Genomic DNA, 23,740 nt, shown 5'->3' on the forward strand with positions numbered 1-23,740 from the left:
TGTGCAGTTTCAAACACCTTCGGAATAAAATTAATGTGAGTAAATAAAGTAGATCTAGGTTTGTTTTCCTCCTAATAAGTTTCTAACTTAGTATCTCTTGTTTGTTAATATTATATTTTTATTACATATATTATGTGTGAGCAAGTGCATGTGTGGAGATCAGAGGACAGCTTGCAGGAGTCGGTCCTCTCCTTCCACCATGTGGGTCCAAGGATCAAAGTCAGGGCGTCAGGATTGGCAGCAAGCACCTTTACCCCTGAGCTATCTCCCCAGGCCCCATCTCTCTTTCTTCTGAAGGACTTTTATACATGCATTTAGGTCACTCCTGTTGTTTACAGTACAGGCATGATTGCCGCTTTAAGGGTTAGATGCAAATTCAATTGGAATTAGCTGGATGTTTTTAGAGCTATTTTCATAGCCAATTAGTTGCAGTAGATTTTTATGTCAAGGTCATTACTTGACATTACTTTAGTTTCAATAGAGGAACGCGATGGAACTCTAATAATAATAAGTAATTTAGAGGCAGATTGTCTGATTTGAATGTTGCTATGGGAACGGAATAAGAATGTAAAGCAAAATTCAATCTTCAGTTTAAATAAATCCCTCAGTAATTTCATTTGCTTAAAAACGATTCTGCAGGGGGAAAGGGCAGCTCTAGCAAGCGTCTGGCAGCATGATGCCTGCTTGTCTCATGAAACAGACCGGAAGTAAGAGACAAGCATCGTGCTGGACCCGTGAGTTCAGTTAGTGCATGATGTGCAGGCCATGCTCAGACCTCCTGCACAAGCATGGGCAGAAACGGGGAAGAGCTCCTCAGGATGCCGGAGTCTGGAAGCTTCTGTTCCATTTCTCCGTTGCCACTGAACATGACCTGGAGCATGTCGTTTAACCTCCAAGAAGAACATTCTAGATCAGTTTATCATTACAGCTACTTAATGTCATTAGAGTTTTTATGAAGCAAACATGAACATATACAATTCTAAATGTGATTTGTCAGTCTAGAAAATGTATTTTAAAAAATCACCGAATTCTTCTAAAATAGCTACTTTAAAGCAAAGCCATGCTTTTGAAAAGAACTTTGTGTTTAGACTTGCTCTAATTGTGTTGGGTAATCTATGGAAAAGCTCAGTTTTCATGTAGTATAATTTATACTAGAGTGAAAAGGGTATGTCTCTGAAATAGACACAGTAACAGTTTGTCGGTTAGCTGCCCCTACTGATGAAATGCAGCTTATCCCACTGGAAAGTAGAATAGTCACATTAGTGTTGTGCAGATGTGTGGCTTAGCCAATATATAATACTTGCACCCAGGCTAACCTCAAATTCACAGACTTCCTGCCTCATGCTTCTCAGAGCTGGGGTTGCAGATGTGTGCCACAATGCCTGGCCACACCACATTGTTAAATGACCAGAAATGCATACTTACTTCTCAAGACTCCCACAAACATTATATATTAAATATCTTTGCATACAACTAGGTCATCTTCCTCCAAATTCATATTGCCTGCTTAATAATTACTGAGTTATAACTTTGTGTAGTTGGACATTTGGTCTATTTTATTATAAAAAGTGATGATAAAAGAAGCATCCACAGGTATTTGGCTTGTTACCTGCTGTGCAAAGCATTTATTAAGGATTAAAGTGACAAGTGGAATAAATGGGCTGAGGGGTTTACAGTGCTGGGGGTTGAACCCAGGTCTCCCTCATGCCAAGCAAACTCTTCACTGCCGAGCTACAGCCCCAGCCTAGTTTTGATAATGTTGGGCTCCTGCTGTGTGTTCCCAAATCATCTTATAACGTCAGTCTGCAATTGAGTAGAACAGTTTGCTTGAAGCCATTCCAGCACTGAGATTTTATTAAAATATGTTCCTGAAAATGATAATCAATCATATAAAGTAGATTCACTTTGGTATCTTTTAACAAATCATGATGAATTGGAGCAATTGAATTTAGTTAATTATTCATGAATGGTTTTTCCTCCTAAGACTCTGCTGAAAGGAATGGCAGGCCAAGATAGATTTCAGATCAGTATCTCGCTTGGGTTACCACAGGCTAAATGGAAACTATGATTCTCATTTTAATATGGAAGATAGTTATTGATAGGCCTTATCTCCAGCTCTGATTTAGACAGCCTTAGCTCTTTGACTAAAACCCAGTATGCAGAGGCATCTAGTCCATTAGGAAGAGTAAGAGAAACATTACAAGACCACATGTCTGGAGTTTGTATTTGTATCTGTTATTCGTTAAGACTTCCAGACTTCAAAGCAGTGCGAGTGAGATTTCTTCCTCTCAGGGTGAAGAGATGGATCAGCAGTTGTGTACAGCTCTTGCAGAAGATCCATATTTAGATGGCTCACAACTACCCGTGACTCTAGCTTCTAGCCTCTGCACCCCCCCACATGCTTACACACATTTTAAAATAAAAATAAAAGATTTCTTTCTCTCCAGATTATGGAACACAATCATGATAAACAAATTATGTCACTCCTGGGGGTATTCTCGGGCCCCATTTCCAATCGCAGAGGGCTTGATTCTAACATGCAGTCAGGACTCAGTCATGCACAGACCAGGTCCTCCTCCTACTACATGCTAGGTTAACAGTTTTGCTTTGGTCCTTTTAGCAAAACTAACCCTGCGTAAATCAGATTAGAAGAGATTTGAGTTTTCTTAATAGATCTGAAATCCTGGGTAGTCTTCTAAAAAGCGTAGGAATATTTTTGAGGTATGTGTGGTGGCACACACCTATGATCCCAGAAGTAAAAGAACCTCAGGTTCAAGGCCAGCCTGGGCTATGCAGATAGACCCCGTCTTTAAAACAACACAGATCAGAACAAAACGTGAATGGCTGCTTTGGTTGTAGAATAAGCTTAAAGACAAGTGTTCCTCCATGGTGGGAGAGAGGACTTTGATCCAGAATCTTAGGAAGCCTGGCCAGCCTGGAGGCAATTCCCGGACCCAGAGGCACCTTCACTACTGCCTAAATTCCTTGACAGCAGTAAGCCTGATATTAGTCATCCTCCTTGGTGTTTACTTCATCTTTTTCAGTCTCCTATCAGAAGCGTCTGCAAACAATTCCCTCACTTCAGCAACACAGGGAGTAAATGTCATAGGCCCACTTCACAATGTAGCAAGCTGACACTGTTTCCATTCACACATGCTCAACAAGAGGTACAGGGTAGTGTTTCTCCTGGCTTTCTGTCCTTATACAATTGTGTCTAAAGTACGAATTACAATATTTCATATTATTAATATAAAAAATGTAGCTTCTTTCATATAAATAGCGATGGCTAAACGAAATGATATCATTTATTTGCCTTTTTCCCCTCTAGGAACATTTCATGGAAGTAATCAGAAACCAGGAATTTGTATTACTCCCAGCCAATGAAATTGCAAAGCTCTTGGCCAGTGATGACATGAACATTCCTAATGAGGAGACAATACTGAACGCGCTTCTTACTTGGGTTCGCCACGATCTGGAGCAGAGGCGGAAAGAGCTCAGTAAACTGTTGGCTTATATTAGACTACCTCTCCTGGCGCCGCAGGTAATTAATTGGAACTCATCTATGGGTGTCTTTCTTTGGCTAGTCTGTCAAAGTAATTTATCTGTGTATTCCTATGGAATGTATTGGTTAAAAGATACTAAACCAAAAGCTGGGCGGTGGTGGCGCACGCCTTTAATCCCAGCACTTCAGAAGCAGAGCCAGGCGGATCTCTGTAAGTTCGAGGCCAGCCTGGTCTACAGAGTGAGATCCAGGACAGGCACCAAAACTACATAGAGAAACCTTGTCTGGAAAAAAAAAAAAGAGAGAGAGAGAGAGAGAGATTCAACCAACAAATTGCTGCTCCTGTTTGCAGTTCAGAGGGTCGAGCTAGCTAAGTTGTATTGATTAAGGAGCACTCTTGATTTGGGGTTAGCAATTTTCCTGGACCCTACTATAAACCTGTCCTACTAACTAGAGGAAACTTGATAATAAGAGCCAGAAATTTTAGATCAACTCACTGTCACATGTTGGTTAAGTACCCACTGGCTGCTGGGTTCTGTGGTAAACGCTCTGACTTGTGACTTGGTGTATTCATATACCACAGCCTGCCCATCTATGAAGCAGAGACGACATTGATTCTGATCAAGTAGAGATACCTCTTTTCTGGCTGTCTCAAGATGTCGATGAGAGAAGTTCATTCTGTGAAACAAAATGTGCTATAAATAATGCCGTAGTTTCAGAATAGAGGCCTCTCTCTGGTGTGTTCACAGTGGTCAGTCATTACATACCCGCACGGTTTCTCCTTTGTACGGTTTTCACTGGAATATACAGGCATTTCCCCAGCATTTTTAACCTGCCTATGTCAGGCATTGAGTAGAGAAGGAGGCCTTGAACGCACAGAAGGTGAGAGCTCTTGCTGATTCAGGCTTGGCCTTCTTTTCTTTTTCTTTTTTTCTTATTATTTAAAGTGCCATAAATGTTTCCTTGTTTGTATTAATTTTGCAGTTAATGCATCATTTCTGGCTATGGTGAGTGGAAGTTACTGTTTGCACTCTTTCTAGCAAAAACAAAAGTCACTGCCAAGGCCTCATGCTAAGCCCTCCCTATTCACAAGCGGGACTGCGTGAATGGATGGCAATTCAGGAAAAATAACATAATGAAGAATTTCTCTTGAAATCAGATTTAAAGAGGGCACTGAAAGTTTTCTTGATTCCTAGCAGTTACTCTTTCCTATTCTTTTCTGAATGAAAGAGAATAAAGTATGAGAAATCTCACTAGATATTTGTTGGAAAGATCCTATATAGCCACATAACCTGGGAACGTAGTTCAGTTCTGCAGCTTAAAGGGCACTTTTGACATGGCAGGCCTCTTACCAGCTTTCAAAACTCCTGTTCCCATGAACTTAGGAACAGAACACTTCCCTGAGTCCTTAGAAAGACAGGAGATCATTACGTCCCACACCTGGGGTAGAAGCAAAGCATCAGCAAAGCAAGTCACACCAGATGTTCAGAGCCACAGAGTGACTCCATGCATTCCTGTCCTCAACTGTGGCTCTGCCTGCCTTTACTACTTGATTAACATGGGGCTCCTGAGAGCCAGAACTAGGATTTGAACCCAAGTTTGGTTCTGTGCCCACTCTGTCTATTAAACACACCGTGTATGAAATTGCAGGGTTTGGGTGAAGGAGGAGGCAGAATCAAGCTAGGTGTGATTATAATGTAGTAAGAAGAGGCTGTGAAGAGAGGTGAATGAACACAGCATGGAGAGAATGACTACTCCCCTCCCCCCAAAAAAAGATGGCAGAGAACTAGAGTGAACTTCCTTGAATGTCATGTGATCTGCGTCTTGTGTTAGCCACCAGAAGCATGGGGCGGGGGTGTGTGTGTGTGTGTGTGTGTGTGTGTGTGTGTGTGGAGGACATGTCCAGGAAAGAGACCAGATTGTGCACTGGTGTGAAGCATGCGTTATGAGATTTGAAGAACGCTTACTTGACTGGAGCCCCAAAATAAAGAGGGGCGATGTCAAGAGGTGAAGTTAGAGAGGGAGTTAAACCAGATCATGAGGAACTTTAGTCATGCCAAGGAGTTTGGATTTTATCTTAAAAGCCATGAGGAAGGATACAAGGGTTTTATAGGAATGACATGATGTAATTCTGTTCGGGGGCGACAGCTATAAATGCACTACGGAGGATGAATTGGGGTCAACACTAGAAACCCATTAGAAAGGCTGTCGGAGTTCGGCCAGGCGAAGAAGACACTCAGGCAGTGCCAGAGAGAAATGACCAGAAACTGACAAAACTTAATGACCGGGTTAGAAGAAGGGCCCAACATGATCCTGTTTGTAGAATGAGGTTAGTGACGGTGATGTCGTTTGAGACAAAGAAGGTAGAGTGAGGGATACCATGAAGCATGGGGAAGGGAACGGGAGAATCATTTTCCCCAAGTTGCTTGGCACCTTAAACCTTAAATCCTCAGAATAGTTAAGAGGGAAAAAAATGGAAAAACTTACCAGCATGTTGGAGCCCAAGGCAAAAGAATGATCCTGGCCAGGGAGAATGCAGAAGTGGTAGGGACGGACCCTGGGAAACACTAAGACTTGGTGGCCATTACCAACCTAGCCCAGTGACTGAAGCATTACCAGACCTTGATTCCATGACCGAGGAGGAAGAAGTATTATGTCATCAGATGCTACAGAGAAGACAGATGAGGAGGGGACTCAGTGGGTCAGCCAAATGGTTCTTGAAGTATAGGACCGATGGCGCCTGTGAAGTTTTGAGATGGGCCCTGGAGAGGTGATTTGATAAGCCCTGTACTGATTTGGGTGCACACTCAGGTTTGAGAGCCCCTGTCCATGATGAGTGTAATAATGGAAGAGCAAATATGACTGAGTCGGCTACAGTGCCCTGAACAGTGTGGACGGTTATTTCACCTCTCAGAGCTGTGTTTTTCTTTCCTACAATGATAATACTAAGTTGCAGTATTGTGACACTTAGAGTTACTCTGTTGCCTGCCACCTCCACCCCCCCACACACACACACCTTTGGTAACTTCCTGTATGAATAGAACACAATGTATTTAGATCATATCCACTACCATATTACCCCCTTCCACCTCCTCAAGGACCACACACACACACACACACACACACACACACACACACACACCCCACTGAGTACAGTTGGTGCTGCCATCTGTGCATGGGTATAGGACCATCCACTGGCACATGGGCAATCTACTATGCCCCACATGGATGTAGGCAACTGACTGTGCCTCCCTTGGTGGCTATCACCTGCCAAAAGCCCCTCAGCTAAGGCTAGAACCTTGTGAGCCCCTCCTCCGTCCACACTAGAACATTGACGGGCTTGATCTTGTACAGGTCTTATGCAGGCAACCGCTGACACTGTTAGCCCTGCCATGTCCAGAACTCACTATTTTGTGGCAGTTCTCCCTGATCCCTGACTTTTATGATCTTCCTGGCCCCCTTCCACAATGTTCCTTGAGTTATGTGGGGGGGGGGGGGGAGAGCTAATAGATTTCCCAGGGCTGTGTGTGTGTGTGTGTGTGTGTGTGTGTGTGTGTGTGTGTGTGTGTGTTATAGAGTTCCCGGTTAGGGCTGAGTACTTGTGAAGTTTGGGGGGTTTGGATTTGGGTTTTGGTGATAAAAATGAAAACCAAAATTACAGAATTAGTTACCAAGTAGAATTCTGAAGTTAGATTCTGTATGTTTTACTTTAAAAGGCAGGGAAATATAACAGTTGTTAAAACTGTCAGGTGCCTATTGAGTAATTAATGACTATTTTAAAAACTGTGATTAGATATAGTAACCTAGAGAATTTACATATGTGAAATGGTGTTTTCTCAATGATACCAAGTAAACGAGATTTTATCATCAGCTTCCAAATATTAAAATTTTATTATAGTGTCACCAATAGTAGATATTGTAAGTGATGGAAGAAATAATATGTATAATTATAACCTGCTACCCAAATGATCTTTTTAAAATTTTTTATTCATTATTCGTATGTGGATTTGTGTATGTGTGTGCATGTGTGTGTAGTGGGGGGGGGGGGGGGTTGGCACACATTCCACAGTGTGCATGTGGAGGTCAGAGGAAAACTTCATGGGGGCATGTTCTCTCCTATCTTTAGGTAGCTCCATGGTTGGAACTCAGCTCCTCAGACTTGCACAGCAAGAACTTTACTCACTGAGCAATCTCATCAGCTCCCCAAATGATCTTTTTAAAAAAAACTTCTGCCTATGTGTGTGTGCGCACACTTGTATATTCTATGTCTACTTGTTTGTATGTATGCACAAGTCTCTGTACTTGCACATGCATGAATGTGAGTGCATGCACAGGCCAGCGGCCGACACCAGGTGTCTTCCTTGATCACGCCTCACCATATTTTTTGAGACAGGGTCTCTCACTGAATCCGGAGCTCATCACTGTGGCTGGACTGGCTGACCAGTGACTGGCTGACCAGTGAGCTCCAGGGATCCACCTGTCTCCAGCCCGCCCAATGCTGAAGTTACAGATGCATGGCCTGGTACCGAGCTTTTGTGTGGGAACTGGAGTTCTGAATTCAAACCCAAGCTTGTGTGGCGGACAATTTACCAACTGAGCCATCTCCCAATCTCCCAAGGGATCATTTTACATGGCTTTCAAAAGAAACTGAACGATCAAAAAAGGAAGTGGTTGTGGCCATGGTGTTTTACCCTTGCCTGGGGTTCTACTAAGAACTGACTCAAATTCAAGAAGGAGGAAGTACTACAATCATGGATGCTGCAGGGAAGACCAGCTTCAGAGCTGGTCAAGTTTGATGCAGTGTGGAAAAGCCGTTCTCATTCTATACGTGTTTTGAGGGGACAGTTTTAGAAAAATCGTCATGACAAACAAAGACAAGAATGAAGATAAGCTGGGTGGTGGTGGCGCATGCCTTTAGTCCCCAAATTTGGGAGGCAGAGGCAGCGGATCTCTGTATTCAATGCCAGCCTGGCTACAGAGAAACTCTGTCTCAAAAAAAAAAAAAAAAAAAAAAAGAAAGAAAGAAAGAAAGAAAAAAAAAAAAAACAAGAGTGAAGACTACACCATCAAAATGTCTGATTTTCCAGAGACTTTTATTCTAATGGTTTGCCATTGTTTATGGCAGACAGGCATTCATTAAAAAAAAAGTGAGAGTGTATTAGAATCAATATTTTATAGTTTAGCCAGTCATAATAGTTTCCTGAACAATAGCTTACCTGCTACATTAATACTTGATTTTTGGTGTTCTTGAATAAATTACTTTATAATTTTTCTATTCCCACTTCTTTACTTAAATATAACTAACTAATCCTGTTTTAATAAACTACAGAACTTATCAGCATGTTAAAAATGTCTTACTTCAAATTGCAGTTACTATAAAAATCTCCTGAGACTTTACTTCCTATGTTTTATTTCACATTTATTTTATTTAAAGAGCACTAAGGTAATTATATCAGAAGTAAAACCAGCACTAACATTAATCTAAATGAGCCAACTCAATGCATATGCACTGATGGCTTCTGGGGTAAGTTTATGTTTTGTGTGTACGGGAAAAACTGGCCCAGGTCGCGAGACTCGTGTCTTACTGAGATTATTTTGTCTTTGGCTTATGATGCATGCTTATCGAATGCCACAGGCTTTTTGTTGTTGCTGTTGTTGTTTGTTTGTTTGTTTGTTTGTTTTGTATTTTGACATAGGGTTTCTCTGTGTAGCCTTGGCTGTCCTGGAAGTAGACCAGGCTGGCCTTGAACTCAAAGATCTGCCTGCCTCTGCCTCCTAAATGCTGGGGTTAAAGGCATATGCCACCATCGCCCAGTGACACAGGCTTTTTTATGGTAACTTCTGTTGGAGATTTCATTTCTCTTCAGTTATCTAAGCCTGAACATATTCTCAGCATCGTTAGCCATTCAGGAAATGCAAAGTAAAGCAGACTCTTCTATTTACCAGCTAGCTAAAATGGGTGTGGTTGGGAGGGTGTGTGGAGACAGAAACCTTATAAGGTGCTGGTGGGGATGGGAGTGTGGTGCAGATGCTCTGAAAAGCAGTTTTGAGGTTTAATGTTAAGGATAATTTTAGCTAGTTATCTAAGAGAAATCAAAGTACGTCCACACAGTGATGTGCACATTATTTTCTTGGCAGTTTTGTTTATAATCACTCCATACAGGAGACAACCTAGGTGTCCATCAGTTGCTGGATGGGTAGAGTGAAAGAGTCAGTAGACTATTATTCAGCAGCAAAGAAGCAAAACTGATACGTGCTACATCATGGACAAGCCTAAAGAATGTGCTGAATAAAAGAAGCAAGACATGGAGGGCATGTATGAGTTTGTTTCCATGAAATAGGCAGACAAGGCAAATCTGTGTGGATAGATGACTGTTTGAGACAGGAGGTGGCAGGCGGGCATGGTAGTTCACAGGACTGGGTGGGGCTCAGGGATCTACCTGAGCTGAAAGACATGCACCAGACCTATCCACTTGCTGCATTTACTAAAGGTCAGCTAATTGGATTAAGTAAGATATGTCCCCTCTGCCCTCCAGGCTAATTGATAGACTAGGGTTCCACTATGTTTTAAAGGGTAATACACTGTGGCCAGGGAAATTTTTTCTAAGAACAACAGCAAAAGGACAATTATCAGGCAATCTATCAGAAAATCATTACATCACTAGCTTAAAAGAAAAATTATTCTTTCTTTTGTATGATCTTATCAATAGATGTGTGAAAGATATTTGAGGAAAAATTGGTAACAGTTCTTAATTTGAAATACCAAAGTAGGGAGACAAGGACACAGCCTAAATAAAAATGGACCTCACAACGCTGTAGCATCTACAGTCTGGAACAGGAAAACGCTAATACCACCTGAACGCCAACCGGAAGCAGAGAGGCTCCATTTTACCCAATTATTTACCATTACATTGAAGGTTTGGACAATGTGATAAACCCATAAACTGAAATCATTGGTGTCCATCCAGAAAAAGATGCCATACTATTCCTGTTCAGTGATGAGTGGATTTATAACAGCTAGAGCTTAATGAGTGTGGTCAAGTACCAGGCTAAAATACAAGTTATAACAACCAGTAGATTTTTTTTCTTCTCCAGCAAAACATAAAAAATTAAAGCTTAATAGAGTAAAATGGTAATCAAAATAATTACATATGAAGATTAAATTTAATAAAACGAAGGCAAAGGCAGTAAAGAAAGTCATACACGTGAAAAGGCCTCTTGAACAGACCTAATATAAAATATATATCTCCCTAATTAATAAAAGAATCTTGGTGCAGTTCACCCTAAAATAAGAACCAAGATAATAAAAAAAGAACTAGATGACTCTTAAATTGACATGGAAAACTAAACCCCAGATAGCTAAGAAAACCATGAAACTTGATGAGGGGAGACTGAAAATATCAGATTTCAGAACGTGCTATTACAGCATTAAAAATCTGGTTGTGGCAGCTCCTGCCTATAGTGTCAGCACCTGGAAGGCTGAGGCAGGAGGACCAGGAGTTCAGGGCTAGCCTGGGCTACATAGTGAGTTCAAGGCCAGTCTATGTGAGTTCCTGCCTCAGAAACAACACAAACAGGGCGGCGGGGGCCGGGGGGAGGTGATGCACAGCTTTAATCCCTGCACTCAGGAGGCAGAGGCACTAATAAGTCGGCGTGGTGATCCCTGCCTATAATTTCAATACGTGAGAGGCTGAAACAGGAGAATGAGGAGTTCAAGACTAGCTTGATCTAGACCATAAATTCCAGGCCAACCGGGGCCACACAATAAGACCCTGTCTCAAAACTAAAATCAAATCCTAGGGATAAGCAGGTCAGTAGAACAGAGCAGTGAACTAAGAAGTGTATCGTATATGTCTTTGTTGTACGTACACCCTGTTCTTCTCTAGTTCCTGGCAGACATGGAAAACAATGCACTTTTTCGGGATGACATAGAGTGTCAGAAGCTCATTATGGAAGCAATGAAGTATCACTTGTTACCTGAGAGACGACCCATGTTGCAGAGTCCTCGGACAAAGCCTCGGAAGTCGACTGTGGGAACGTTATTTGCAGTTGGAGGAATGGATTCAACCAAAGGTACTGGACAGTCTTTGATCTAGAGGAACGGAGGGTAATATGTAATACTGCCGAGAGACCCTGTTGGTTCAGGCTGGTGCAGGGACAAGGACGGGAAAAGATGAGCCTGGAGAACAATTCTAGTGCCAGAAAGTATCCAAGGAATGGTAGGGGCAGGTCAAAAGACAGAGAAAACATCTTGTTGGGAGATTCCATTGAGTCCAAAGTCACTTGAGCATCAAAGTAAGTAACTGTAGTAAATGAAGATAATGTAAAAGCAGAGTCTCCACAAGTTCACGGTGACACAAAGAAAGAAAGGAAAGCGATTTCTTTCAGTGGAGCGCCAGCTGATGTAGAAAAAAAGACGGGATTAGGAACAAGTATTTAGTGTGGGCTAGGAATCCAACTCAGTGAGAACACTCACTTCACATGCATGATGCACTGGTTCAATCCTGCGCGCGCTCACGCACACACACACACACACACACACACACACACACACACGTGCATGCATGCTCATGCAAGCACTCAGAGAAGGAAAGAAAGATTATCCATTTGGCAACCACTAAAATACAACATCTCTAATCTGAAATTCAGAAATTCTTGCAGAAGACATAACACTCAAAACATTTCAGATTTTAGAGCATTTATCTCCCAGCTTAGTTGCTACAAAAGATAAAATGATGTCTTAACAAATACTGAGAACTGACACATAACACTTATCCAAGGGACCAAAGCTCACGTCGCCAGTGCTGAGACCAAGCAGCCAGTGCTCTGATAGGACCACTCTCCAGAAGTCAGCAGCCAAAAGCATCACCTGAATCATGGGGAGAACGCAGGTCCAAACTGGGACCTACAGAGTAACTTTTCTGTCCGTGGTATTAAAACATGCCAATGTCATAAAATATACTTGCAAATCCAGAGTTCAGAGGCCAGCAAGATGATGCCACCGTTAAGAAGCATCCCTTGGTGCCACTGCAGGGAACCAGGGTTTATTCCCAGCACCCACATCAGATGGCTCCCAACAACTCAAGCTTCAGGGCATCTGAAACCGTCTGGCCTCCAAAGGCATCTACACAAGTGTGCATGTGCACACACAAAGAGACACACATACACACATATACATAATTAAAAAAAAAAAACTAAAGCAAAAGATCCGACTTGATTCCAGATTATGGGAACTTAGAGGAAAAATATCAGCTATTCTAAATATTGTCTTGGTTTTGTTGTTGTTTTGTTTTGCCACAGAGGTCATGATTGAGACTGAAGACAACATGCTAAATAATAGCACTGTAAATGTTAATTTCCAGGTGTTGATGGTTGGTTGTTTTGTAGTTTTTTAAAGAGAATTTCTTGTTCCAAAGAAATATTTAGGGCTCCAGGGTCATCATTTCTGTGATTTACTCTTAAACAATTGAGAAAAAAAATCTGTGCATGCATGCATGCATACATACATACATACATACATACATACAAACAAACGAAAGCTAAACACAAACATTTGGGAACCTTGGTTAAGGTGGCTGGCAAATCTCTGGACCATACTGGCACCAATCGTTGCTAATAGGAGCTTGCTGTGTATTTGAAAGCTCATACATATCTGCCCATAGAGCTGGTGTCTGCAGCCCCTGGCAAACTCATCTCACATGCCAAAGCATAGTTCTACACACCAAGGATGCTATGTTAGACGTTCTCATCACTTCACTCAGACAGCCTCTCACATGTCAGCTTGCCACAGAGGCTTCCCATGGCTCTTGGTAGCAGCCTCTTGCCTGCCACTTTCAGGCCCTTTCCCACCTTTTTTCCACTTAATCTCATTACTCTGCATTACATTTCTTCACAGTATCTGATACATTTATTTATGGTCTCTTTACCTCTTCCTACCCCCAGTAAGTAGAAAAGCATGGGGAGGTCGTCAGCAATGGTGGCTCTGATGTTCTAATGCTACAACCCGTGGAGTAAGTGTTCACTGCGGTGGGGGTCCTTTGTAAGGGCAGAGCTGGCTGTTATATTAGCAACTTCAAGAGAGAAAAGGACTCAAACTCTACATAATTGGGAGTCGGTTGTTTTGTTGTTTGTTTTTAGAAGGGTAATGTTTTCTGTTGTTTGTTTTCCTAAATCTCCACTGGTCCCACATCTTGAAGAGAACCAAAGAGTTCTAGAATTTTCCAGAGGTAAACCCTATGGGCAGTAACTCCCTTCACATCCCACAGTCCAGTTCCCAAATGACCCTCGTCCTTCCTCCTTGCTGGGGATGGTGCCCGTCCCTTGTATGGGAGTCAGGCCCACGCATGCCCGTTCTGTTGTTACTGCTCTTTCCTCCTTCCCCAGAATGTCACATAACAACTGCTTCCTCCTCATCGGTTCCCGTCCTCTCAACTAGACCCTTCCCATTACATCCATGAACCAACCCCAGAGTCCCAGATCAACAGGGACCCAAAGTCCTCCTTCATCTGCCTAGGAATCCCTGTCCTCACAGTGGCCAGACTTCTCAGAATCATCCTCTGTGGAGCTCCCGGCCTGCATTTCCTCCCCACATCGGCCACCCAAACAAGGAAGGCTCCCGGAAGTCCTCGGTGACCTCCGTGCAGCTGAGCCCTGGGCCTTCTACCTTTTCTTTGTTCTTCTTGGCGAGTTTGAGACTGTTAGTGGAACTAGCTGCTGTAAACTTAGTATCTCTGGCTTCCCTGATGCTAAGCTCCCTGCGTTTCCTCGCACTTCTGAGTGTCTTCTCAGCCTCCTTGAACAGAGAGCCTTTCCTGTTGGACCTTTTACTACAGGAGTGTACCTGGGAGAATGATAGAAAAGGTCATGGGGGTAAGCAGGGCCATACTGTTGGAGTGTTGCTATTGATGCTAATAAAAACCTGTATGCTTTGGGGCTAGGGAGACAGCTCTGTTGGTAAAGTGCATCTCCTTGCAAGCATGAGGACCTGAGTTCGGATCCCCCAGAAGCCACATGCAGCGCCGGCACACGTGTAATCCCAGGGCTGGAGAGGCAGAGACAGGTCAGCCTAATCTAACCAAAACAGTGAGTCCCAGGTTCAGTGAGCCACCTCCGGACAAACAAGGCTAAGAGTGACAGAGGAAGATACCACACATCAACCTCTGACTCACACTCACACATGTGCACAAGGGTGTGTGTGTGCACACAGGAACATACACTGACCCCACACACGGAAGATGAAAGTCTGCCTCTGTGTGTGTGTGTCACTTAGTCACGATGGGGCTTGTCGTCACGTAACTCTCTTTGTTACTGTTAAGGAGCGACGAGCATTGAGAAGTATGATCTCCGTACAAACATGTGGACTCCCGTGGCCAACATGAATGGGAGGAGGCTGCAGTTCGGTGTTGCCGTGTTGGATGACAAACTGTACGTGGTTGGAGGGCGCGATGGACTGAAGACTCTGAACACCGTGGAGTGCTACAACCCCAAAACGAAAACCTGGAGTGTGATGCCGCCCATGTCCACACACAGGCACGGGCTTGGTAAGTGTATCTGCAGACCCACCCACTTAGAAAGCCAGGCTGCCACTACATTTTTACCCTCTGTACCAGGCAGAAGACCGATGCATGGGCTCAGCCGACACCCGTTGCCAAGCATCCCTCATACCTGAGAAGCAGAAACCGGAACACAAGCACTTACATAAACGTGGCAACAACTGGGACAGCAGAAAGCACGGGGTCTAAGGGCGTTAGCAAAGCATGATGGGATGACAAGCCCTGCTCTTACATTTGTGCTTTGTGTTGGCAGTTGATGTTATGTAACCTCGTTAAAATACTCATTAAAACTAGAGTTATTTCCATATGCATATGAAAAACAATAGTGATAAATGGTATATATGTGTGTGTATATATATATATATGTATGTGTATATATATGGTTTTTAAGCAGAAGTGAGTGAATTCACACACACACATCAAAATTGAACATAGTACAGACATTTTATTCTATTTTTATGTGTCTATTTTTTATGTTTTTTTTTTATATGTGCACCACTTGTATGCAGTGCAGGGTAGCAGATTATAAATGGTTGTGAGCTGCCATATGGGTCCTGGGAATTAAACCCCAGGCCTCTAGAAGAACAGCCAGTGTTCCTAACTGCTGAACCATCTCCAGTCCCTCTTCTGTCAGATAGCTCACTGAGCAGACAATGTTGCCTAGAGTGTACATCCTGTGTTCTATAGATTCACGGGGTCTGCAGGGTCACACTATGAAAAAGAGCTTCTGGCCATGTCAACTTATCGCGGTCTGGAAAAGGTCTGAAACCTCTGCAATAATTTGATAGGTCATTACAGAAGATGGATGAGAAGCAGTGAAGGCAGGTTGAGTCTAGCTCACGTAGGTTGTACTGTACTCAGTTTATAACTACGGAGCCCCAGAGTCAGGGCTGCCACCGAACTAGCCCTGGAAATGGAAAGAAAGCAAGGCCCATTCTTTATCCTGCAGGAATTGATGGTGCATGAACAGGACAAGCGAATTTAGGGAACTCTGTCTTCTCTAGTGAAACGAGAAAGAATTATTAGCTAAGAGCGGAGGGATGCAGAAATGAAATTGGGGTTTGATGTACACATGCATCACCAGCTTTTGCGACAAACGAGCCACTCCAGAGCGTAGAAGCTTTTTTGTTGTAGTTTCGCTTTGTTTTGAGACAGGGTCTCATTGAGTCCAGGCTGGCCTCAAATTCACTATGTAGCTGAGGCTAGCCTCAATTACTCATCCTCCTGCCTCCACCTCCCCAGTGCTGAAACTGCAGGCCTGTACTGCCACGTCTGACTCAAGCGCAGAAGCCTAAAGCAGAGGTGAATTGATATAGGTCCTGGGCTTATGACTCAGCCGTCAGTGTGGCTCTGGCTGGTGTGGATGGGCTCCCATGCTTTGGATAGTCTCTGTTGGTTTTCATCGATCTGTGTGGGCCGGATAGTATAGGACGGTCTCGTCTGCATGTCTGTGGCAGCATCACAGGGTATCCACAGCAGTGAGGGAAGGTGAGCCCCGGTGCAGGTGCCCAAACCTCTGCTTTCACCAAGTTTGCTAACGTCTCACTGGCCAAAAGAGGCCACGGTCAAGTCCAGATTCCCACTCTTTCTAAGAGGAGCTGCAGGGCAATGCTGTGAAAATCATAAAAATCATATTTTCACCTTATTACAGCTTGGAAAAGGTTTGAAATGGCTACCCTAAAGAATCTGATAGGGCCTAATAAAAATAGATGTAAAGGCTGTGCCCAAAGCTAGCACCGAGAAATGAAAACTGTCTGGGAATAGAGATTGGCATGCTGGGAGGTTCAGGAAAATATCAGAGGGCCAGGGGTTCCACAAGATGAGCCCTTATCCCACCACAGGTCCTTTTTATGAAGCCACTATTCCGGGCGGTGGTGGCGCACACCTTTAATCCCAGCACGCGGGAGGCAGAGGCAGGCGGATCTCTGTGAGTTTGAGGCCAGCCCAGTCTACAGAACAAGTTCTAGGACAGTCAAGGCTGCACAGAGAAACCCTGGTTCAAAAAACAAACAAACCACCATTCTGGTAATCAAACACAGGCATGTGTACATGTTAGGGCAAGCATCCTGAAACTGAGGTATACCTCCATCCTGGAAAATATATTTCAATAATGAATGAAACCTGTAAAATTAGGTTTACCATAAACTCCAGGGTCATTGTAACTCATTAGTATATCCCACCACCACCACAGGGAAAGAAACAGTTCTAATTTAGGGTAAATCATCAGTTTGAGAGCAGCCTAGTTTACATAATGAGACCCTGTCTCAAAACACAAGGACAGACAAACAAGACATCCCCTACGGACTCTGCACACATTCAAAATAAGATCTAAAGTCCTTATGAGGGATAAGGTCAGAAGCATCCTTTCTGACTCCCTCATCTTCTGTCCTCTCCCTTCAGTTACCTGCTCAGCCAGATAGATGACTTGGGTACCCCAGCCACATTCCGCACCCCTCAGACCTTCCGCACACTGTTACCATGCCGCATCTCTTCCCCCGTACACGGTCCTCTGATTCATCCATGCTTCTGCTCTCGTGTGTCGTCTCATCATACAGGTCTCCTTGGCTCTCTCTACCCCGGCTTTCATTGTGCCATTGTTTAAGTCGGCACATACCTGATGCCTATGTCTCCTGATTAAAACAGAGTACTGATCCACAGGGGCACAGCCCTTTCCTCTATGTCCTAGGGGGTGCCTAGCACTTAGTGGAGACTTAGAGGCGTTTGCTGAATGAGTTAACAAACGGCTCTGACTCTCTTTGCTGATGGTGACACCAGTAGGCTGTGGTATCGAACAGCTCCAGGAAACCTAGGTTCTGAAGTAGTCAAGGGGAAAGAATGAAAGCATTGAGTACTGAAGGATGTTCTAATAACGGCAGCGTGTGCCAATCCGGCAGGGTTTTAAAATAACTTACCACTATTGCACCCCAAAATCCAGTCTAAATTTCAAGAAAGGAAATTTAGAGCCCCATCTGCCTCAGGAGAGCCCTGTTTGTATAGCCTAAGCAATACAGCTATAACCTAAGTTTGTGATTGGTTACGTTTGCATGTTTCCGATTCCTTCTACTTACATTTTCATTAAAATACGAGTTTTGGACACACCTCAAGCCCTTCCCTCTCTCCTGTCCACTTGCAGGCGTGGCTGTATTGGAAGGCCCCATGTATGCAGTAGGCGGGCATGATGGCTGGAGCTACCTGAATACGGTGGAGCGGTGGGACCCTCAGGCTCGCCAGTGGAATTTCGTGGCCACTATGTCCACCCCGAGGAGCACAGTCGGTGTGGCCGTGCTGAGTGGAAAGTAAGGAGCTATCTGAAGTTCTAGTTCAGTCACAGTAAGCACGTTCGTTATTGCACAGAGGAGTACTTCGAGCGAGCTAGCAAAACCTTTCCAATAACTTCTGTGCATGAGAGCCCTTATAGCTCAGTGCTAAGCTGAGCTTCATCTAATGTTCAGGGACCACGCATTTCTAGTTGGGAGTGAATACATTTTATGAAAATATCCACTATTGAATTGTACAGCAACAATCTGCTGGTTTAAATACCCTTAAAGTACCACAGTGGGCTGGGGAGATATTTGCAGTTAGCGTGTTTGCTGAATAAGCATGAGGTCCAGAATTGGGTCCCTAAAACCCATACAGGTACCAGAGGGGGATTGCAGTCCACCTGTCATTCCAGCCTGGAAAGGCAGAGACAGGGTGTCACCAGAGCAAGCTGCCAGGCAAGGCTGGCCATATCCAGAAGCTCTGGGTTTGATTGAGAGACCTGCCTGGGCGGATAAGGTAGATGAGCAGCAGAGGAGGAGGATACCTGATATCACCCTCAGGCTCCACATGCACATATATGAGTACCCACAAACCTGGGTGCCCACATAAACACACACACAAATGTGCCTAGCCACAGATATGAAAAATGGAAAGATTGATACATAAACTTACAAATTAAAATACTGTGATCTCTCAGTGCCCCCCTAAAAACCTCTGTCCATCATTTTCACTGCGCTATCTTTCCTTTTGTGCCTCTTCTTTCTTCCCGTGGGAGACTGGTGACCCCAGAATGGATCTAAGAAAAGGTGTTTGCTTACCCTTTGTCTGCTGTAAATAAACAGTTATACAGGATCTCACAGCTCTCTGTTATATGAGGACTAAATACAAACCCTTTTAACCCTGTCTTCCACCATAAGACAAGTCCCTGATGGCTTTTAATTCTTTGTCTAGTTGCTTTGTGCTCTCACTTACAGAAAGAGGGAGGAGGGGAGGGTAAAACAGACCGTACAGACACTCGTGGAGTTGTGATGTAAGAAAAGCAAGACGATGGCCGGGGTGGCACACATCCTTAGTTCCAGCACTCAGGAGGCAGAGGCGGAACTCGGAGTTTGAGGCAACTTTGAAGTTGAGGCAGGTTTGGTCTGCATAATGAGTTCTAGGCCAGCCAAGACTACAGTGAGAGACCCTGGCTCAAGAAACCAAAGGAAAAAAAAAGAAAATATTAACAAATATTGTCCTATATACCTAAGCTCTCATTTCCTCAGGACTCATTTGTTAAATCCTTTGTGTTATGGTTCTAAGTGCCTCGGGGGCAGAGAAATCATTTTTTAGATGGATATCATCTAATTGGTAGCTTATCTTCTTTCTTTCTTTCTTTTCTTTTCTTTCTTTCTTGCTTGCTTTTTGGTTTTTTTTGTTGTTGTTGTTTTTCAAGACAGAGTTTCTCTGTGTAACAGCCCTGGCTGTCCTGGAACTCACTCTGTAGACCAGGCTGGCCTCGAACTCACAGAGATCCATTTGCCTCTGCCTCCCAAGTGCTGAGATTAAAGGCAAGCACCACCACCACGCCTGGCGTATATCTTCTTTCTTAATGTCACATAGCTTCAGCATGCCGCATCATCACTGGCACCTCAAGTTCAGTGAACTGTCATCGGAATAGCCTTTCTGTGGAGAGTCTGACCCCAGCACTCTTTCCTATTTGTTGTTTCATTTGTTCTTTTTACAGACTTTATGCAGTTGGTGGTCGTGATGGGAGTTCTTGTCTCAAGTCAGTAGAATGCTTTGATCCTCACACTAATAAATGGACACCGTGTGCCCAGATGTCAAAAAGGAGAGGTGGTGTAGGAGTAACAACCTGGAACGGACTTCTCTATGCTATTGGAGGACACGATGCTCCCACATCCAACTTGACTTCCAGACTTTCAGACTGTGTGGAGAGGTAATTTCCCGTGAAGGAAAACTAAGGAAAAACAGAAAGAATTAAGTTTCTCACACTTCCAGACAAACTACTAAGTCTATGCTGAGCATCCATCCTGTGCAGTATGGTCTCTCTGCAGTTCTGTGAACTCTGGATTCTCTGCTCTGGCTACCTCTCCACCTGCCTCCCAACTGCCTCCATGGATTCTTGTCTCCTCACATATTACCTTGGGGTTGAGCACATAATGCATCCACTGAGATAAGCGTTTATTGGGTAGCTCTTTTGTACTGGACTCTATCTTTCCAGAAAAGTAAAGGAGTTTGATGAATCTCAGAAAGAATGAGTTAGGGGCTGGAAGCCACATAAGAAGTGGAAAGGGGGCTGGAGAGATGGCTCAGAGGTTAAGAGCACTGGCTGTTCTTCCAGAGGTCCTGAGTTCAATTCCCAGCAACCACATGGTGGCTCACAACCATCTACAATGAGATCTGGTGCCCTCTCCTGGCCTGCAGACAGAACACTCACTGTATACATAATAAATAAATAAATCTTTAAAAAAAAAAAAGTGGAAAGGAAAGGGACGTATCTGGCCCATTTTGATGGACAATGAAATAATAGAAAATGATAAAATGAAAAGCTCATGTAAGTCTTAAAGGCTTAACCAAGGCATCCATGAAACTCGGCTTTTAGGTCAGGTAGAGAACCTACCAGCAGTGAAGATGTGGGTGGCAGCTTGGCTCTTCATGTAATATTTTGCATTTAGTTTAAGGACAAGGAGAATTGAGTGCATTTTAGAGGAAGAACCGCTAGACTCATGTGTGAACACTCCAACAGAAAAGAATATGGTTCACATGGGAAGTGAGGGGCAGCTGTGTGGCCAGAGAGCAGGGTGGTGGGAGAGTACCAGGACGGGACAGACCGCGTGGAGAGGGTCACACAGAGAGCTGGAGCATTAGTAACGATTTTAGATTTTAAAGAGGAATATGAGAGGCTCAGTGGCTAAGAGCACTGACTTCTCTTCCAGAGGCCCTGAGTTCAGTTCCCAGCAACCACATGGCAGTTCATAACTGTCTATAACTGTACCCCTTGTGATCCGATGTTCTCTTCTGGTGTGTAGACATACGTGCAGACAAATGCCCAAATATAAATAAATAAGTTTTAAAGAAGAATATGAAATCAGTGAGTGCCAGAAAGGGCAAGCGGATCCACTTTTTTTAAGGTTAGAATTATTTACTTAGTAACTGTAAATGCCAAGAGGACTGGTCAGACTGTTTGGTAGTACCAGGCTGACTGGTACTACCAAACAGTCTCAGATAACAAGCAGAGCTGGTGTTGATGTGGAAGGCAGGTAGGTTACAGCTGCATCTCATCTGTAGTGGAGAGAAGGTAATTCCAGCTCTTCTCATTACATGTAATGATCCAGGAAGGAGATCCAGGAGTCTTTTCTATGATTTGTTCCACCAAGGAAAAGATGGGTGTTGACACCAGAAACACGAGAAGGGATATGGCATGTTAGCATGAACTGTCTACCCTTTAAATGATGCCACTGAAGACTTCTAGTTGAAAAGAATGAGAAGACCAAAAAGTGGACAGCTCCCGTAATTGAGGGTAGAAGTCACATTGCTTTGCCCACATTTTCAACAGGGACACCGAAGCCTTGAAGCAGTTTTACTATTATATTCATGTTGAGTTCCTAAGTGTTGTGGGTCTACTAAATGAATCTACAGCACTGTAAGTCAGAAGTTTTTAGGAAAATACTGATCTTTTTCTCTAAAATGTGTTCACCATATTTATATCACAGATAAGGCAGAAGGTAGACTTGAGGGACAAACGTTTTTATACAAAATATTTCAAGAGCAATGTCAGCTCCAGTTGTAAAACTTTCTTTCAGATATGATCCCAAAACAGACATGTGGACTGCAGTGGCATCCATGAGCATCAGCAGAGATGCAGTGGGGGTCTGTTTACTTGGTGACAAGCTGTATGCTGTCGGGGGTTATGATGGACAGACCTACCTGAACATCGTGGAGGCTTACGATCCCCAGACAAATGAATGGACCCAGGTATGCTGTTTCGTTGTTCATTATCTCACTTCTCTCATGGTGTGAAAACAACTCTTGATAAGACCCTCTCGACTTCATCCAACGTTGACATGTATCACACAAATCTAGGGGTTGGAGAGATGACTCAGCTGTTAAGAGCATTTGTTGCTCTTGCAGAGGACCCAAGTTTGATTCCCAGCCCTTGAAAGGAGGCTCACAACATCCTCTAACTCCAGTTCCAGGGGAATCTGATGCCCTCTTCTGGATTCTGTGGGAACTGCACACACATGGTATATAGACATACATGCAGGAAAATACTCCTACACATAAAATAAAAATAAAGCAAGCTTTTTTAATGAAATAAAGTTGCCTCTTGACTAAATATGAAAAAACGAGGCAGTGTCTGATTTTATAACAAAATCCAAATTCCTTTGAAGTACAAATTAATATTCAGATAAATTATTATGAACTACCATTCATTGAAGAACTGTTCTAGCAGTGGTAGAGCTGACGGGACTGCAGGAGGGCTGCATCAAAGGGAAGAGGATATCGTAGAAATAAGCAAGGCTAGTAATCAGAAATATTTGAACAGTTTACTCATACGTGAGTAATAATTTTTAAATACTCAATATTTTGGAAGCATATTAAATTTCTGGTTATGATCTAATAAACATGGCAAACCTAAATTATGTTAACAAGTTAGAAACTCAGTGTGGCGAGCTTATTAACAAAAGACTTCTCACTAACCATATCTCATTCTGGAAAAGCACCATCCTTTGGGAAAAGCATGGTGTCAGAAGCATTAAGCCACTGGTCACATTGTGGAGGCAATCAGGAAGTATAGAGCAATAAATATTGATGCATATTTTAGTCAGTGCTCTATTGCTGTGAAGAGATACCATGTCCATGGCAATACTTACAAAATAAAGCATTTAACTGGGGGCTTACTTACAGTTTCAGAGGGCTAGTCCATTATCATCATGGCAGGGAGTGTGGCAGCATGCAAATAGGCATGGCCCTGGAGCTGAGAGTTTTACATCCTGATCCATAGGCAGGAGAGAGAGAGAGAGAGAGAGAGAGAGAGAGAGAGAGAGACAGACAGACAGACAGAGAGAGACAGACAGAGAGAGACAGACAGAGAGAGACAGAGAGAGACTGGGCCTGGTGTGGGCTTTTGAAACCTCAAAGCCTACTCCTAGTGACACACCTCCTCCAAGACCACACCCATTCCAATAAGGCCATACCTGCTCCAACAAGGCCACGCCTCCTAACAGTTTCCAAACAGTTTCTCAGCTGGGAATCGTGCGTGCAAAGACATGAGGGGCCATTCTTATTCAAAGCACCACAGTGTTCCACCCTTTCTCCTTTTTAATTCAGTCTAGGATCCAAACCTATGGAACGAGCCCACCCACATTCAGGGTGGGTCTTCCCTCCTAAATTAAGTCTCTGGAAATGCCCTCACAGACAT

The 23,740-nt window shown here is 43.6% G+C and overlaps 1 protein-coding gene across 2 annotated transcripts in view; it reads left to right on the top strand.

Annotated features, from left to right (window-relative positions):
- Positions 1-23,740, top strand: part of Klhl5 (kelch like family member 5) — a 68,657-nt gene that overhangs the window by 42,659 nt on the left and 2,258 nt on the right. For both annotated transcript variants that reach the window (XM_052734987.1, XM_052734986.1), the window contains exons 5-10: positions 3,329-3,541; positions 11,389-11,575; positions 14,818-15,042; positions 18,188-18,350; positions 20,042-20,254; positions 22,122-22,293. In XM_052734987.1, the coding sequence (XP_052590947.1) occupies positions 3,329-3,541; positions 11,389-11,575; positions 14,818-15,042; positions 18,188-18,350; positions 20,042-20,254; positions 22,122-22,293 (1,173 nt within the window). The remainder of the gene's footprint in view (positions 1-3,328; positions 3,542-11,388; positions 11,576-14,817; positions 15,043-18,187; positions 18,351-20,041; positions 20,255-22,121; positions 22,294-23,740) is intronic.

The sequence above is a fragment of the Peromyscus californicus genome, unplaced genomic scaffold, assembly GCF_007827085.1.
Source record: "Peromyscus californicus insignis strain IS unplaced genomic scaffold, ASM782708v3 Scaffold_13__1_contigs__length_99412109, whole genome shotgun sequence".
In the NCBI taxonomy this organism is placed as follows: Eukaryota; Metazoa; Chordata; class Mammalia; order Rodentia; family Cricetidae; genus Peromyscus; species Peromyscus californicus.